Source organism: Linepithema humile, chromosome 6, assembly GCF_040581485.1.
Source record: "Linepithema humile isolate Giens D197 chromosome 6, Lhum_UNIL_v1.0, whole genome shotgun sequence".
Taxonomy (NCBI): Eukaryota; Metazoa; Arthropoda; class Insecta; order Hymenoptera; family Formicidae; genus Linepithema; species Linepithema humile.
Genome location: NC_090133.1, coordinates 10,394,900 through 10,411,184, shown reverse-complemented (window position 1 = coordinate 10,411,184; position 16,285 = coordinate 10,394,900). Strand labels below are relative to the sequence as shown.

General features: G+C 32.5%; 2 protein-coding genes across 5 annotated transcripts; one reads left to right on the top strand and one right to left on the bottom strand.

Moving 5' to 3' along the window:
* Positions 1 to 2,841: 2,841 nt before the first annotated feature.
* LOC105667556 (uncharacterized) lies at positions 2,842 to 13,249 on the top strand. Of its 3 annotated transcripts, XM_067357511.1 has the most exons (8): positions 2,843 to 3,054; positions 3,625 to 3,797; positions 8,522 to 8,565; positions 8,630 to 8,861; positions 9,734 to 9,903; positions 10,022 to 10,297; positions 11,086 to 11,359; positions 12,416 to 13,249. In XM_067357511.1, the coding sequence occupies exons 4-8, from the start codon at positions 8,654 to 8,656 to the stop codon at positions 12,772 to 12,774; spliced, it is 1,287 nt and encodes a 428-aa protein (XP_067213612.1). In that variant the 5' UTR covers positions 2,843 to 3,054; positions 3,625 to 3,797; positions 8,522 to 8,565; positions 8,630 to 8,653; the 3' UTR covers positions 12,775 to 13,249. The 3 variants fall into 3 exon arrangements, with proteins under 3 accessions (XP_067213613.1, XP_067213612.1, XP_012214820.1); XM_067357512.1 differs by lacking the exon at positions 3,625 to 3,797 and having other exon boundaries at positions 2,842 to 3,054; XM_012359397.2 differs by having other exon boundaries at positions 2,843 to 3,797.
* Positions 13,203 to 16,281, bottom strand: thoc6 (THO complex 6). Of its 2 annotated transcripts, none has more exons than XM_012359399.2 (6): positions 16,141 to 16,281; positions 15,689 to 16,007; positions 15,308 to 15,532; positions 14,565 to 14,732; positions 14,304 to 14,466; positions 13,203 to 13,738 (listed from the first exon to the last, which is right to left on the bottom strand). In XM_012359399.2, the coding sequence occupies exons 2-6, from the start codon at positions 15,802 to 15,804 to the stop codon at positions 13,418 to 13,420; spliced, it is 993 nt and encodes a 330-aa protein (XP_012214822.1). In that variant the 5' UTR covers positions 15,805 to 16,007; positions 16,141 to 16,281; the 3' UTR covers positions 13,203 to 13,417. The 2 variants fall into 2 exon arrangements, with proteins under 2 accessions (XP_012214822.1, XP_067213619.1); XM_067357518.1 differs by having other exon boundaries at positions 16,137 to 16,268.
* Between the last annotated feature and the right edge of the window lie 4 nt (positions 16,282 to 16,285).

Below are 16,285 nucleotides of genomic sequence, written 5' to 3'. Positions count from 1 at the left end.
CTGTTTTTTATTAAAAAAACGTCAAAGGATTATTCCCGGATTCCCGGCCTAACTCCTTGGCAGATCCCGAACCCGTGCCCTATCACCAAGGGCACAACACTATAATTATCGTATGTTGCAGATCAACCACATTGAACTATTAATCGATTAATTAAAGATATAATTGACAGTATACCTTGTAGCTAAAATCGATTGTATCAATGGATACTATGTGTACTATATGTTTGCGTGCAAAGTTTTGCAACGTGCCAGTTAGGAGGGCTTGAGGAAAGTAAAAACCGGGCATCTAAAATGCTGATAGTATATCTTGATCTCACCAATCACTTATAAATTTAATTCTTTTCTTTAAATCGTAGAACCATGCGGCTAAAATAATTAAAAAATTTTAATTGTAATTGACTTTAAATAAAATCTATAAAATCGCTAAAAAAATAAGTATACTGTTAAAAATTTGTGATTTAGATTTTTCTACACATATCCAAAGATTTTAGAGAAGGATAACTCTTGCTTTGCCAATTTGCGGGTATTTTATTGTTAAAAAGACTAATAATCCAATTTTTACCCAATGGCGAATATTTTCATTTCAATAGAAATTTTGACTGTATAAAATTAAGTCACATTCACCAGGTAAACAGTGTTAAGTCGCATTAAAATCATTCCGTAATCACACAACTTTATTTTCTGAAACATATTAAAGTTTGATATTATATCTGTGAATACAAAAAAATTTGCAAAACATTATAAGTATTTTACTGACAATGAGAGAATATCAAAAGCGTAAAGTCTTTTTAGAGCCTTCTCCTGAAAAATTATGTTTATGTGACTTAACACAGTTCACCTCTGAGGCGCTCATATGTTATATATATTTAATATGTTTAATATTCACATTATACATATATATATATATATATATATATATATATATATATATATTACATAAGCATAGTTTCTATAAAATTTTATACAAGATTGTCATCAAAAGTGTATCGTAATGTATAAAAACTATTTGAATAAACTCTAATATCGTCGAATTCGTTATTATTCCTACTTACGTTTTTGGTGTAAAATATCCTTCAATTTTTGTCCTTATAAAAATTTTAAAATTTGTAAAAATAATAACAAGGGGTTGGGTAAATAAAAAAAATGTGATATTTTGTTTTATTCATAAATAGTACATAATTATAAAGTATAAAATATCGTAAAACTATTATCTGAAACATTTTTTATATATGCAACCTTAGACATGTGATTGAGCATGTATAAAAAAAATGTCTTCTACTTTTAGCTACATTATAACATATTTAAAGTCCATCAAAATCAGAGAGGGACACCTGGGTGCGTTTCCTATTAAAAAAAGAGCAGTACTCTAGTACACACACGCACGCGTGCACATAACAGGGTGATTCTAATAACGGGATTGGATTATAGTTTTTTCTTTTTTCTTTTTTTAAGCAAGATAGAAAAAATATACACATACGTACACGCACACATATGTGCATATATATGCACAAATTTTTTTCTATCTCCATTAAAATACTATTCTTTCTATTACTTTCTTATTTATTAATTAGGAGTCTACACACACACACGCACACACACACACACACACACACACACACACACACAGAGAGATTGACTCTCTCGACGTTCGATTACTTCTCACAATGAATTAATTCGCAATCGGCCAGAGTCTGTCGGATCCGTCGATGGTTATTGCACCGACAGTGGCATAATCGCCGTACGAGTATTTCGACCGGGTGGATCTCGGTCAGATTCTCGAGCCTTCTCGGCTGCACGGCCCTTGGGCTCTTCATGGTTCCCAGGAGGGTCAGAGGTCGCTGGGCCCTCCTCCGCCTCGATTCCTTGCCCCACCGCGTCTCTTGGACTCGCCACTTACGAACCGCCCAGTTTCTCCATTCCTCTCTTTCTCGCGAGAAAGTTATTCCTTCGTTCTCGGGCATGACAAGAGACGTCAGGATGAACCTTGTATAAAACTTGCGAAATTATAAATTATACTGAAATAAATCGACGAGAAGTACAAAATGTGTTGTAAATGCAAAAGAAAATATAATAAAAATATATTTATTTTACAACTAGGTAAAAAGGTCAAGTTTTTTTTGATAATCATTAAAATTACAATACCACAAGAAATATAGTATAATATTAATATGATAAAACGTAATAATAATTATAAATATAAAATTGTTTAAAGGGATAATTACAAAAGAAAAATGGAGAATATATAAAAAGCATAATATCTTTATCAATATATTTTATGTCATATTTCTGAAGAAAAATTTTAAAGAAAAATTTATGTAATAAAACTTGATTATATCAATCATATCTATATTATGTTACATTACAAATAATAACTTTTTAATTAAATTATATCATGCTTTAAATGTATATTAAGTTTAACAAAATAAGACTTTTTTTTATTTAAAATTATAATCTCTTAAACAGCTGACTGATTGTAAATATTTGTTTCATAGATTTAGATCTTTAGGTCTTCAGCATTTCTAGATCTCGTTGCAACTTATACGAGGACAATCCCTTTGTTGATCGATTTTTTAGCGACGACGATTAACGGTATATTTTTTTTCCAGGGAGAGACGTGTCGAGGGAGAACGCATGTTCGTCGGGTGAACACTGGTCAAAAGGGCGGCTTCGTGGGACTTGGAGCCCAGTCAAGATCGTTTTTGCGAAGCCTGATAGCCGACAATTACGCGGTCACGGCGATTGGTCGAGCTGTTTTCGCGGGAAACATGGACCAATCGAGACACCAGGTATTATCTTTTCTCTCTCTTTCTCTTCAACCGACTTTCTCTCTTCGGATGTCTGTTCTCCTAGAGTACGGCGCGCTGCAACGAGCACACTTTAGTCTAGTCAGAGCTGCACCTGTGAGTAAATCTGTAGCGCACCTGTAATCTCTCGCCAGCTGTGTAATCAACGAAAAAACACAAGGAAAAGTGACCTTATCTTTTATTTTTTTAATTTATTATTATTTCCTGGATTTTTACTTCTTTCCGCAAAGAAGATGATGTCTAGTCAAGTGTGAGTGAAAAATCATCATTGTTGAAAAACAGTTTGAAATAGAACCTTGAGAAGACAAAGAAGTTGAAGCGCGACGAAATCAAAAAGTTAAAGAGTAAAAAGAGCTTATTGTTTAATAATAAAATAATTGGTTGTATAAAACGACATGAAAATATCGACCGATGTGAAAATTTGCGATATTGGAGCTTGGAAATATGAAATGTATTAAATTTGACGTGAAAGCGTTTAATCAAGAATTTCAACGAGATGTTCTGAATATCTCTTTAATATCTTTCTACAAAATAATAATATAACAATAATAATGAAAACTTTGAATAGAAAAAAATTCTCGATATAATTTCTATAAACGCGATTGTGATTGATCACAATAAGTTTGATTTAAATTTTCTAATACTTTTCAAGGATTTCAGTAATAATTCGATAATAATAATTCTCTCGATAACATTCACAAAATATTAAATGACAAAAAGAAACAAACGTAAATATTTATATAAAAATGAAAAGTAATGATATCAAGGTGAACGATATAATAAGCTACGTGATGCAATACACGAGACATCTTCTTGACAGTGTAATTCCTGATCGTGCTGAGCGACGGCAGCAACATCGATAACATCGACGGCAAAGTACCGCACGATCTGGACGATAATCGCGTTTAATCTCGCGATGATTAGCGGCTAAATGTTAATGAGTTTTCGCGATCATCGACAAGTCAAAGAAGCGGAAACCGCCCTATAGCGCAGGTAATTTCTCGTTCCTCTCACTCGATAGCTTTTTTCACGGTCGATATACAGGAATCACCTGTCAAACGACGTTCGTGAGAGACGCGAAGAGTTGTGTTCGTATATCTTGTCACATCGAAAATAAAAGCTTGCTGGATATCGACCGACTTGAGGATGAAAACAGCGAATTATATGAACCGTACGTCGTATTTAAGAAAACTTATTACGAATAACGACAGCAATACCAGATAATTTTTCCATCTGCAATCTCAAGATAAAACGATTTGAAAAAATGCATTGTGCTTTAAAGTTTAACGGCGAACCTGTTTAATGTCAATTTTATTTGGCACACATACACACAAAATACAATATTGGAATCCTAGACATCTATATTGTAACTAAACTGCCAACTCGGTCAAATACATGATTCCAAAATTTTTGTACAAAATTCATACGCATACGTGATATTGGATAAAATAGTCATTTCATTGGTCGATTTTAAATTATATTCAAGGCTGGACAAAATACATCATTAAGTATTTGAAATACAAATACAAAATACTGTCAATCTTAGTTAGGGCTAGGCCAAATACATCATTAAGTATTTGAAATATAAAATATTATCAATCTTCTATCAAATACAAAATATAAAATATTATCAATCTTTTATCAAAATACTAAAATTGACAGTATTTTGTATTTTGTATTTCAAATACTTTTTGCCCAGCCCTGATTATATTGTATATATATGTACACACGCCGCGTGCGTGCGTGCGGTGTATGTGTGTGTGTGTGTGTATAGTACTATTGCATGCATTTTTCGTTTTTCATATTAGTTAATGCATTGCTATTTATGCGCAAATGCTTTCTTATTATATGTAATGCATAATTTTTGGAACCACTTTTATATACGAGAACAAAGAGGGTTAGCAATTTAGTTGTAGTATAAATGTCTGTGATTGGAATCCAATATCAAAACAAGATATTTCTGCTTATGAACTCGTTTGCAATTATGCTCGATCGCAAATTCGACCGACGTAATCGATACTCGGGTCGCGATCGCGGCATCGATAAATCTTTCCAGCATATTCGCAATCGTTGGCTCGCTTTTCATGGAAGAAAGAACCCTGTTGCATCGCCGCGGTATTCCACCGCGTATATGAGTAAATGAGCAAATTCGTAGGTTCAGGTCCCTCCTATTGGCCCTGCTACGCTACGGCTGATCGAATCCCATAAGTCACGGGACTCGAATACTGTGTTTAAGCCGCGATCTTATTCTCTCGTTCATCATCCCGGTGCGTGCAAGACTCCGAAATATTTTCGAAAATTTATACTCACGAAGAAAGTACGAAGTTCAAGCACGCAAATCGCATCACGTGTAATAATTCTCATGCATGATTGAAAATTGTAAATCGATTCAAGAAACACTTTATATAATCTTTTATGTTTTTATTAAAACATATGTTATTCGAATTATCTATTATATTTTATATAATTTCTTTTATATCATTTTATTATGCAATGTACAAATTAAAGTATACTTTTTTATATAATACTTTATAAATTTATGTGTTACACAATATTTTAATAATAATGCATTTTAATCTTTTTTATTTATTATATTTTGTAAACATAAATGTTTTCAATGTTTGTTCAGCTTTTTGAGATAGAAAGATGCGATTTGTCGCACCTTTACACTGTTAAAATAACGCGTCATGCAAGTTCGCTGAACGAACGACATTCCGCATGAGAATAAATTAGCGGGGCGATCAAGCATCGCAGAAAAAGAAAAAAATGGTCACTTTTGTAAAAAAAAATAAATAGTAGTAACAAGAGACAGGTTGATGTTAAGTGACCAATAGCAATAATTTTAATTAAATGTCGCATTCCATCGAATCGATTTCGGCATTAATGCGCACTAATTGACACGATATCTCTATCTTGACGAACAATTATATTAGAATTAGAATCGAAAAGGTGAAAGGGGCGACTGTCAAAAAGAATTGCAACAATAAATATAGATTTTGAGAGGAAGAAAACATCGCGCGAAAATGCTAAAAACACAACTACAAGCCACGATGAGAATCACGCGTATTCTGACATTTTAAATGAAATAGTGTCTTTTGGTTACCGCGGAAAATTGAGAGAATCTCTCACGAAGAAGATAAAAGTAATGGCATGCACGATAATTCGAGAGTTAAGACCTTATAATTAACGGCATGGCGGAGATGAAGGAGGGGCGGTGAGAAGATGAGGCAGAGAAGATGAGGGAAGGAAGAGCAAGTAAAGATCGATGAAGAATGGGTGGGAGGGGGACAAAAAGGGAACGAAAGGGAGATAAAGACTGAGAACTCTCGGATGTTTCGGTAAGACGATTGGCACGTAAAAGGGAGAGAGGGGGCAAGGACGCACTGGGGGTCAACGGGGTTAAATATTCTGCGGAGAGATACCTCACCGCTTCACGGAACATCGAAAGAAAAAGAGAAGGGGAGGGGGAGCAGAACGTAGAAACATATGAGTTTTATATAAAACCTAGGCATACCACGTAATATTCTTATGTTCGAACACACTACAGATAGATATTGTAAAAAAATTATCGCATCGCAGTAAATTGACTCATATTGATACTATACGATCTTGTTTATTATCAACACATTTTGTCTTTTGATTAATTTTAATCGAGTTTTAATCTTTTTATTTTGTAACACGCAAAACTTTCATTATTACTACATTTAACTGAGAATTTTTTAATTGATTGATCTAATTGCTCACATTAGAAACTAGTTCCATCGATCACCCGATTTTGTCGTGAAATGCGTTTTAATCTAAACGTTTTTCTTATCGGCAAAATGGTACCAGCTGGTCGTTAGGCACCGTTAAGTGCGTACACAGCGTAAAAGTCTCCTGCATGATTCAGGCAGCTTGATCGAAAGACAAACCGGCAAGAACCGTTCGAAAGTGCGTATGCAATCCGATCAATGATTTAATTGCACCGCCATGCTACGCTTCGAGTAACAAATATATAAATATGTATAAGGTTTATATAATTTTATTTCATTTTTTTATATACTAATTTATTTTATATACTATTTTTTATACTAAAATCTATTTACTTTGTGCACTTTACGGATTTGTTATCTACTTATTTTTATTTTTAAGTCTTTTTATTTCTTTACAAATATTTATAAGATATAACAATATCTCTGTGTTACTAATATATCCTGTTGCATCTCATTCTTACTGCGATGAAACGTATAAGACCGTACACAGTGCAAATTTTTATGACGGCGAAGCAAGCTATTCGTAAATGTCGCGCCACAGTCATTTATTTATCCAAGAAGGAGCAATGACCATAAATTTTGCGGCGCGACAAAGCGCAAGCCAAGGACTTCCGCCGAATAATTCATTACTCGCCACACGAATTAATTGAACATCCATGAGATACATTAATAATTCACTTTGTGAATTACGCAAACAGAGAGGTGGTTCTCATGGCTTCTTTAAATCCGATGAAGAGGATTGAGAAACTGGCCTTAGATCAGCAAGATCTCAATTATATTATTTTGATTAATTATCGATTGGTTTTTAAAAAAATCGGTAAGTCCAGAGTTATTGTATGCGTCTGCATAAATATCTATATGTATACATATTGCATATATTTTTCTTTTTCTATCACATGTATTTGTATAGCGGACAGTCCATGTTGTATTTATTAATAAGAATATATATGTATGTATGTCAAATAGAAAAATCGTGGAGAAGCTGTAACTCCAGATTTACTCTATGATGCAGAAAGCAATATAATTTTTAAATTTTTGATAAAATTTATAATAAGTGGACAATTTATAAATATTGTACTTATATCGTACAATAATTTTCAATTATTGACCAATAAATGGATCTAAAATCTCAATTATCAATGATTAAGTCTATTAGTCTCATATGTGGACATATCTCAAGCAATTATTGCCTAATAGCATAAAGAAATTATTATACTTCTTATGTTATAACATTTTGAAAGATAAAAAGGCAATTCTACATCAATTATAAACCCTTTTGACCTAAAAAAAACTATTTGACTATATTTTTATTCTGTAAATGCTCAATTCTATTGGATTTGTGAACTTGATTATGCAACTGTGCATCATTCATGAAACAGTGCTTGTAACTCGGACCGCATTCTTAAAATTTATTGATAAAAGTATATTTAAAAACAAGATTCCAAAATATTATCCCTTTTGTCAATTATAATACGACAAATATAAAAAAAGGAAAGTAAATTTTCCCCAAACTTGTCCCAAAATTGAGATATGTATTCATATCTTATATTACATTGATTCATTGTAGAGATATAATTGATTCAATAATTTCAAATGTAAAAATCAGTTGACACAAAACTGGACAGTTAAGAAAATTTATTTCTGAGTTCGAATTGGTCTAAAATCACTCTATTTTGCGGACATTTTTCAATTATATAAATCACTTCTGAAAGAATTCCAAAGATATTTTGCTGTCTGGATGTATTAAACGTATTAATAAACTTATTCGATGCAACTTTGCGCTGTGTTCCGGTTCAATTAATATTCATTATTCACGGGATGCACGCGTAATACGATATAACGTCGAGCAACATTTCTTTATTGATATCGCGTTGCATCCTTGTATTTGTAGAGTACAGTTAATCGCTCGGAATGAAGCTGAAGCAGGAAGCTCAGACGCATCTTTTAAATGTTTGTATTTTTTAGGATGAGACAGATGATCTTGCGGAATTGCTATTACGAAATATCTGGTATGATACTCTTATTTCTTTTTACGATTTGTGACTGTGGGACTGAAGATGAATCTTTTTTCAGAAACATGGCCATTCGGTGCAGACGATGGACCTGGTGGCGGACAGTCTGTTACAGATTGTGACAGATAGTTCAAGGTCACTGTTATTCTCCAGATTGCTGACGTCCTCGACATCTACCGCATTCACGACGAGTATGGGACAACGGCCAAGCATTTTATTGCGCCCCAAGATCTCGTTGACTTGGGTCTTACGCAGCCAACAGCAACCCGGACCTAATCATGCTTATTCGACCAGTAAAAAATTCTCTTTATTACATCTTTTTAATCTCATTTTTTGTTCTGTAAGTTTATTTTAAGCTCCCTTTCGAGACGGGAGCTGTCTAACAAAGTAACTTGTACAAGATCTTGTTTTCTAAACATTTTTAAGGTCCCTGAATTTAATTGTGGTCTTAAAATTCCAAAATTCAAACTAACAGACGTCTAATATGGCAGACGAAATTTCAAAAAGTTAGTCCAATTATCGTGAAACTCGATTTTAATTTTAAAATCGTTAAATTCAAGTGCCATCTCAAAATTTCATAATTCTAAGGTTATATTCTGTAACCTCAAAAACCCTCTAAAATAAAATTTCGAGATAATCTGATTATTTTTATTGAATTGTGACCGTATTGGATCCGTCATTTTAAATTTTGTATTTTTAACCTCAAATTTTAATAAAGCATCAACAAATACCATTGCAGATCAAGTTTCATGAAAATCGAGTAAAAAGCGATTTCAAAAACCATTTAAAATCGAGTTTTACGATAATCAGATTAATTTTTTGAAATTTGATTCTGCTATATTAAATGTCCGCTATTTTGAATTTTAGAATTTTAAAACCACAATTAAATTCAGGGACCCTAAAAATTTTTCAAAAATAAAAGATGTTCTCTAAAGGACCCTCGTTCGGAAAGAATTAAAAGATATTATCAAAATAGATGTGAAGAATGTGTTTGGCAATTGTAGATTGTTACGCATTAAAATTATTGTAATAATATAATATTGATTTTTATACTAATAAGAATGTTAGAGAATACAAAAGTTTTACTTTTCCAAAAATAAAATCCTATATAATATTGTATTATTTCGTATATGTTAAAAAATTATGAAAATTTCTCTTCGTGAAGGTGCGAATGGCGATCAAGATGCTTTATCACATAGTGGCAAGAAAAGATTGTCCAAGAGGAGCATCAAGGAAAAAGATCCTGCTCAAAAGGATATTGAGAATAAGGAGAGCATCGAGAAATGCGAGAAGAGTATCCTGCACAGGCTCGAAAAAATTGAAGGGAACGAAAAGGTAATCACATATATCATTTCAAGTAATCGGAGTAACCTTTTTTTTTAAATAAACTGCCTGTGTTCTCACAGAAAATTGCATTTTATTCTTTTTATTTCTTTTAAATGTGCTTCCGAAGATTATCGTCGAAGAAACAATCGGCCAAGAGAGGCGACTGCTAGATAGTCCACTGGAGAAGCATTCCGATAAAGAATTTGCTGGTTTAAAAGATACGAAAGAAAAAGAGAAGGTAAAAAGAGCGATTTCTGAGCCTTCCCTGATCTCCCGAGAATCAATGTTGACACCCAGTGGACGAGAAAAGCATCGGCATAGGCGGACCAAACGTCCGCACAAGCCTAGGCTACCCAACAGATTTGGCTACGAGATCGCTGATCTTGACGCGTTTTTAACCAAGGTGCCTTCTTTTATCTTTTATCTCAACTCTAATTTTTTGTCCCTTATGAAAATTCATATATTCAGCACATGGAAAAAAATAATAATTAATAATACATTCAGTATCGCAATATATTTCATATCATTAAATTTCAGCGAAAAAAATAAAGTCGAAATTTTCTTACACAAATTTGATTTATTAATTAATTTATCATTTGACATTTTTCTAATTTTCAATCTTTTATATTCTGAAAATAGATGTCAGTATAAAATTCGCATAAAATTAAAATAAAGAATAAATTTCTACAGCCTATTTCTACATTTTCAATTACCAATACATATATATATATATATATGTACTAGTATATACATATAAAATATATATTAATAAAATATAAAATAACGAGTTTCAACGCGCATGCGCGCGTTGTATGTGTATTAAGTATATACAGTGCATAAATGCTCAAGATTGGCTTGTCGATTTTTCATGCATGTTTCTATTCTGCAAATATTATTGTAAATATAATTAGATAATGTTTAACTAAACTTAACGCTAAATCGAGCATTTTGCACGCTATGTATAACAACAAAATACGATCACCAGAGGAAATATTATTAACAAAAAAATGTTTGAATGTGCTCTACATTCCCTTAAAATTTATTGAATTAATTTTCCAACACTTTTTCCATAATATCTTTTCCATTTTATTTCAATGAGACGTTGGATTAAATAGACAAAATAATTCATTATCCTTCGCGGAGGATATCTTTGGTTACTTCTATAGTTTCTTGTTACAATTATAATCTTAGGCATCTTTAGAGAAACCAGCAAACATCCCAGTGGTCTTGTCTTTCCCGTCGGTATTGTATCAAACTCAGGGCGGCACTCAGGACGAGATGGCTCTTCCTCTGGGCACAGTAGTAAATGCCGTTTTCAAGAACCAAACCTGGTTATACGTGCAAACGCCTCATGGCCAAGAAGGCTACGTCGGCTACGCCGCCTGTTTGCCTTTGGGAATTTTACCTCAACCCACGCGAGGACCTTGCTGGGAAGATTCCACTGATGTCTTTCCTCGACCTCTTGGTGAATGAAATTTTCCCTCGTAATTCTCACAGAAAAACGGCAATTTTAGAAAATAAAATGGAAAATGACTTATTTATTGCAATTATACAGAGTGTCCCACTTCAACTTTCACACTGTGATAACTCGAAAACATGGCGTTTCGGTAAAAAATGTTTCAAATAAAAGTTGTAGGGTTTGGAAGGGGAAAAAAGATGTAGCTGAAAAAAATATGTAGCTGAAATGATATCATATCATATTTTTTCTTAAAGATAACTATGTGTTTTTTTTACACCAATTGATTTCTCTCGTTATTTTGTGCATAAAAGTATTGAGGTAAGATAATTGAAAAATGATAATTTAACGAGATATTGTAACGAGTTTATGTAAAATTATGTCAAATTAAAGTATAAAACATCTCGTAAACTATTCAATTTTTGGCAATCCTAAACTTATAACTTTTTACGACGAATATTGCGAGGAATCGGTTTATATAAAAAAATTAGGGTAGTTCCATTTTTAAAAAATGAAGATGACCTTCAAATCTCCGAAGCACTTCCATCCAAGGTCAAACTAATATTTCTATCTTTTTTCCCCCTCCAAACCCTACAACTTTTATTTGAAACATTTTTTACCAAAACATTGTGTTTTTGAGTTATTACGGTGTGAAAGTTAAAGTGGGACACCCTGTATAGATATGCAGTGCCAAATTTTGCATATTTTGTTTTAAAACACTTTATATTAGTGTTTTAATAGAATTTATCTTTAAGAACAAATTTATTAAAGCCGTAAAAAAACTAATTATTTTTTTAATTATATTTATTCAAAATTTACTTATAATTATCTAATGATTATTTGTCAAATCTTTTTTCAATTAAGAAATATTGTACTGAGTATTTGTTCATCAGTAATTTTTATCATACCTTTGTCGACTATATTTGAATTAAATAAAATTGAACGTAATACACACACATATGTGCCAGTGTATTCCTGAAAAGATTAAATGTAAATTTTCGAAATTTACAATCTTTTATTCGTCAATCTGTCAACTTCCCTAATTCATTTCTCTATTCTCTTCAGGGAACATGACGGACACGGAGAAACTGCGAGACACCAGATCGGAGTGTGGAGCGAGTCGCGGTCGTGGTAGCAGGATCAGACGGGGTCCGAGAGATGCGGTGTCGGCATGCGGCGAGCGCAGCGTCGATCGGTTATACTTAAGGGCAGCGACAAACGCGCGCATCAAGGGTTTGAGGTACACGCTCCTAGTGATTCGAAACGACTACGAGGCGCACGCTGCAAATGCTCTGACTGTCTCCAAGGGTGACGTGGTCGCTCTACTAAGCGATCACGTAAACGACGACTGGTTTTGGGTACGTTCGAAGGACGGTAAAGAGGGATTTATTCCTGCAGCCATCGCTGGTCACGGTTTTCTCTGACCTCTTCTTGTCAGAAATAAGTTATTTGGCAATGGCTCTCGCTAATAAAATTTGCAAAAAAAATAATATCGCATCATTCTCGGAATATCTTTGTAATTACTAAATTATTAAATAGATCTAGATCACTCATTAACTTTATTATTATAATACACAGCTAATTTTATAATTAGTGAGAAATTATTTACAGTGTCGGATTTTCTTTTATTTTTATTTTAGCTGCATTTTTTGTATTTGTTTACACTTTATACGTTCAAAAAAGATCGAAATGAAATAATGTTCACTCAAATTGGAGAAGAACCTACTCAAGAAGCAAGCAGGAAAAAAAGGAGTAAATATAAAGAATGTAATCAAACAAGTAATACACTTATTTATCTGCGTATTTCGTTGCAAAAATTGCGTTTGTATATTTGTACAAAAGAAGAATCATATCATATAAAAAATGTACTTTAATAATAAATATATTTATTAAAAAGTTCATATCTCTTTTTTTCTCTTGTGTCAAACATATCCATTCTCTATCCACCTTTTGCTTAAAATTAAAACTTTTATTGGAAGTGAAATGTGTGTGTGTGTGTGTACATGCCGTATGTGTGTAAATGCAATAAAATATCGTGAAATGATCGTTAAATATTTCTAATAAATATTACGCAAATTTGAGCGTCATCTCGCGATAATTAAAATTTGTACTGATGTCAATACCGTTTGAAGAACCGGCCGCGCTGAGCACTTTGTGTGGTGAATTTTGGTGCACTATGCTATATACAGTAAGACTGGAAGTTGGTACTTTGGCCAGGATTTCACCCTGATAGGTCGTGTGATGAACATGAGCCGACGCACCGCCGGCAATAATACGTTCCTCATAGATTTCTGCTACATGAATCCCCTGATCGGCCAGATCAAAGATTGTCGCTGCCTCCATCGTCCGCATATGCCACAACGACAAACTAGGCCCACCGCCGCACAGCTGAAATTATGAAGTTATTAAATTTTAATATCGAAATGATTTACAGGGTATCTGGGAGAGATTAGAAAACCTCTCTTAAACGAGTAGAGCGCAATAAACTGACAATAATTAAAAAGGATAATAATTAAAAAAGATTGGCAAATGAGCGCGCGTTTCACGCGGCTAGAATGGATGTACTAGATGAGATGTACGTGATAGGTCATTTGCCAATCCTTTTCAATTAATATTGCGAAAATCGCAAAACGATAAAAGACTTTCTTATTCAGTTCATTGCGTTCTACCAGCTTACGAGAGATTTCGAAATCTCTCTAAGACACCCTGTATACGAAGTGTCAAAATAATATATTAGTGACAATTATTTATTTCAAATTTAATATGTTTCTTTTCTGAATTTAATCCTTCGTTAATTCCTTAATTTCCAGTACAAGTCTTTTTCGTAATTCAAGTTTGCTACGGGTTATAAATTTCCATAATAAAACACCAAATAAATCTTTTCGTGTTTTGCAAAAAGATACCGAAAATTACAAATATATTTATTGATATTACTATCACACCAACAACGTACCAGCCAATCCTCTGTGAAATCAACGGCACCGATCCACTTTCCAAATCGCGGTCGAGCAACTTTATCCACTAAATGTGGTGTTAATATATTAGTATTCTCCCTTTTGCGCAAATCCCATAATCTTACAGAACCATCTTCGCTACACGATGCGAGCTGATTATCCCTAAAATTAATTCACGGAGTTTCAATTTTATATAAAAGTTTTAATATAAAAAATTAATTTTTTTTTTTACATTTTACTTGACATAGATAGATAATTACATTATGGCAAGGCCATGTATATAATCGGTGTGACCTGGCATAGTTCTCAGAATCTTTCCATCCTCCAAATTTATGATGTATATGTTATTATCTCCACAGCCAGCATACAGTAAATGGTTCGTTGTTGAGTACACCATACAATTTATATCTGGCTTGTCATAATTGTCTCTGAAAAGAAATATACACATGCTAATAATTGAAAAAATAATTATTAATTTTATAAATTGTATGTAACATTCTAATTACACACACACACATAAATTATAATCCCAATTCTAACAAATTATATTCAAATATAACATAACATACATTCAAGAGAGACATATCTCAAGTATAAAAAATAATATCAATTATAGCTAGATTTTAAACAATATAAACCGATCATGTATTAAGATAGAAAATGGCTTTATAATGGTGTATCATATAAAAACAATTATATATTTATACTTAATGTAAAAAAATTACAGAAAAAAACAAAAACACACTTAACTTTAGCATAAAAAATATTGTGTTTACTTAACATAATTAACAAAAATATAATTTTGTTATTTTATGTAATTAATTATACAGTAATTTTACTATATAGCAATTTAATATATAATTTATCCTTAATCTAACAAAAAAAAAACAGTAATGTATATAATTTCATAATTTAGAATTCTCTCAAAAATGGTTATAAATTATGATTAGTTAGCAGTATATAAATGTTTTACTTTCAGTTTTATTTTCTTACTTCTACTCACTTATTAGCAGGAATTTGAATGTTCCAAGAAATCTTATTCTTGGCTTTACTGGAAGTAATTGTTTTCCAATCCCATCCTGATATTTCACCACGTGTTCCTGTCACAAGGAAGTGCTCCGTAGAAAGCATACATGCGACTTCTTGATCAGGATGCGCAGCAAAGCGATAATTAGGCCCTTGTAATTCATTTTCTTCTACTTTGCTGGGTCCCAAGACCTTGGATAAACTATTCAAAAATTCAATTGTTATAAATTTAAAAATTAAATTTTCTTTATTTAATTTGATAAAATTAACGCTACACATAATAATAATGTATTAATAACACTATTATAAAATTAATATTTTTAAATCAAATGTTATACATTGTAAAACAATTGCTTACTCAAATATTGATACATCTCCATAAATATTGCCGGCCAGAAGATAATTTCCATCAGGAGAAAATGTTTGCGACAGTATAGTATTATAGAATAACTTTTTGTCAGTGGTTTCTATCATCTTTTCGATAAAGTTATCAACTGGCTAATTACACGAAGCGAGGTTATCAAGCGCAAAATCAATCAATTTACAACTAATAAAAATCTTTTCAAGTTGCAAAAATGCAATTTACACTAAAATGCATTAAAGAATGTTTTACAATCTTTGGAAAACATAATTGTGAATGAAAAAGTAGTATATAGAAGTCAGAGGGACGATATAACCTAAAAATTAAAAACTCATTCACTCATCTAAATCTTATCATACACAATGTCGTACGATATAAACAAAGCCAACCGATTTCAATGTACTTCATACGAAAGAAAGAAAATATTCAAAAGTAAAAAAAATACCAACGTAATCACGTTGATAACGCGATTGTGATAACCTTGATGCGCTGTTCAGGCACCAATCATATGACATCTAACGGCCGAGTTGACTCGACACGTCGTTCTTTTGCGTAGACGTTCCGGTCCAGTTGGAATCTGTTGGAATTCGACAT

What these genes read in the sequence shown, in the direction of transcription:
- LOC105667556 (XM_067357512.1), top strand. Translation starts at nt 8,654, where the DNA reads ATGGACCTGGTGGCGGACAGTCTGTTACAGATTGTGACAGATAGTTCA. An exon ending in TAATCATGCTTATTCGACCA is followed by an intron (nt 8,862 to 9,733) that starts GTAAAAAATTCT and finishes CTCTTCGTGAAG; the next exon opens with GTGCGAATGGCGATCAAGAT. An exon ending in TGTCTTTCCTCGACCTCTTG is followed by an intron (nt 11,360 to 12,415) that starts GTGAATGAAATT and finishes TATTCTCTTCAG; the next exon opens with GGAACATGACGGACACGGAG.
- thoc6 (XM_012359399.2), bottom strand. Translation starts at nt 15,804, where the DNA reads ATGATAGAAACCACTGACAAAAAGTTATTCTATAATACTATACTGTCG. An exon ending in ATTCAAATTCCTGCTAATAA is followed by an intron (nt 14,733 to 15,307) that starts GTGAGTAGAAGT and finishes ATTTCTTTTCAG; the next exon opens with AGACAATTATGACAAGCCAG. An exon ending in ATTTCACAGAGGATTGGCTG is followed by an intron (nt 13,739 to 14,303) that starts GTACGTTGTTGG and finishes TCATAATTTCAG; the next exon opens with CTGTGCGGCGGTGGGCCTAG.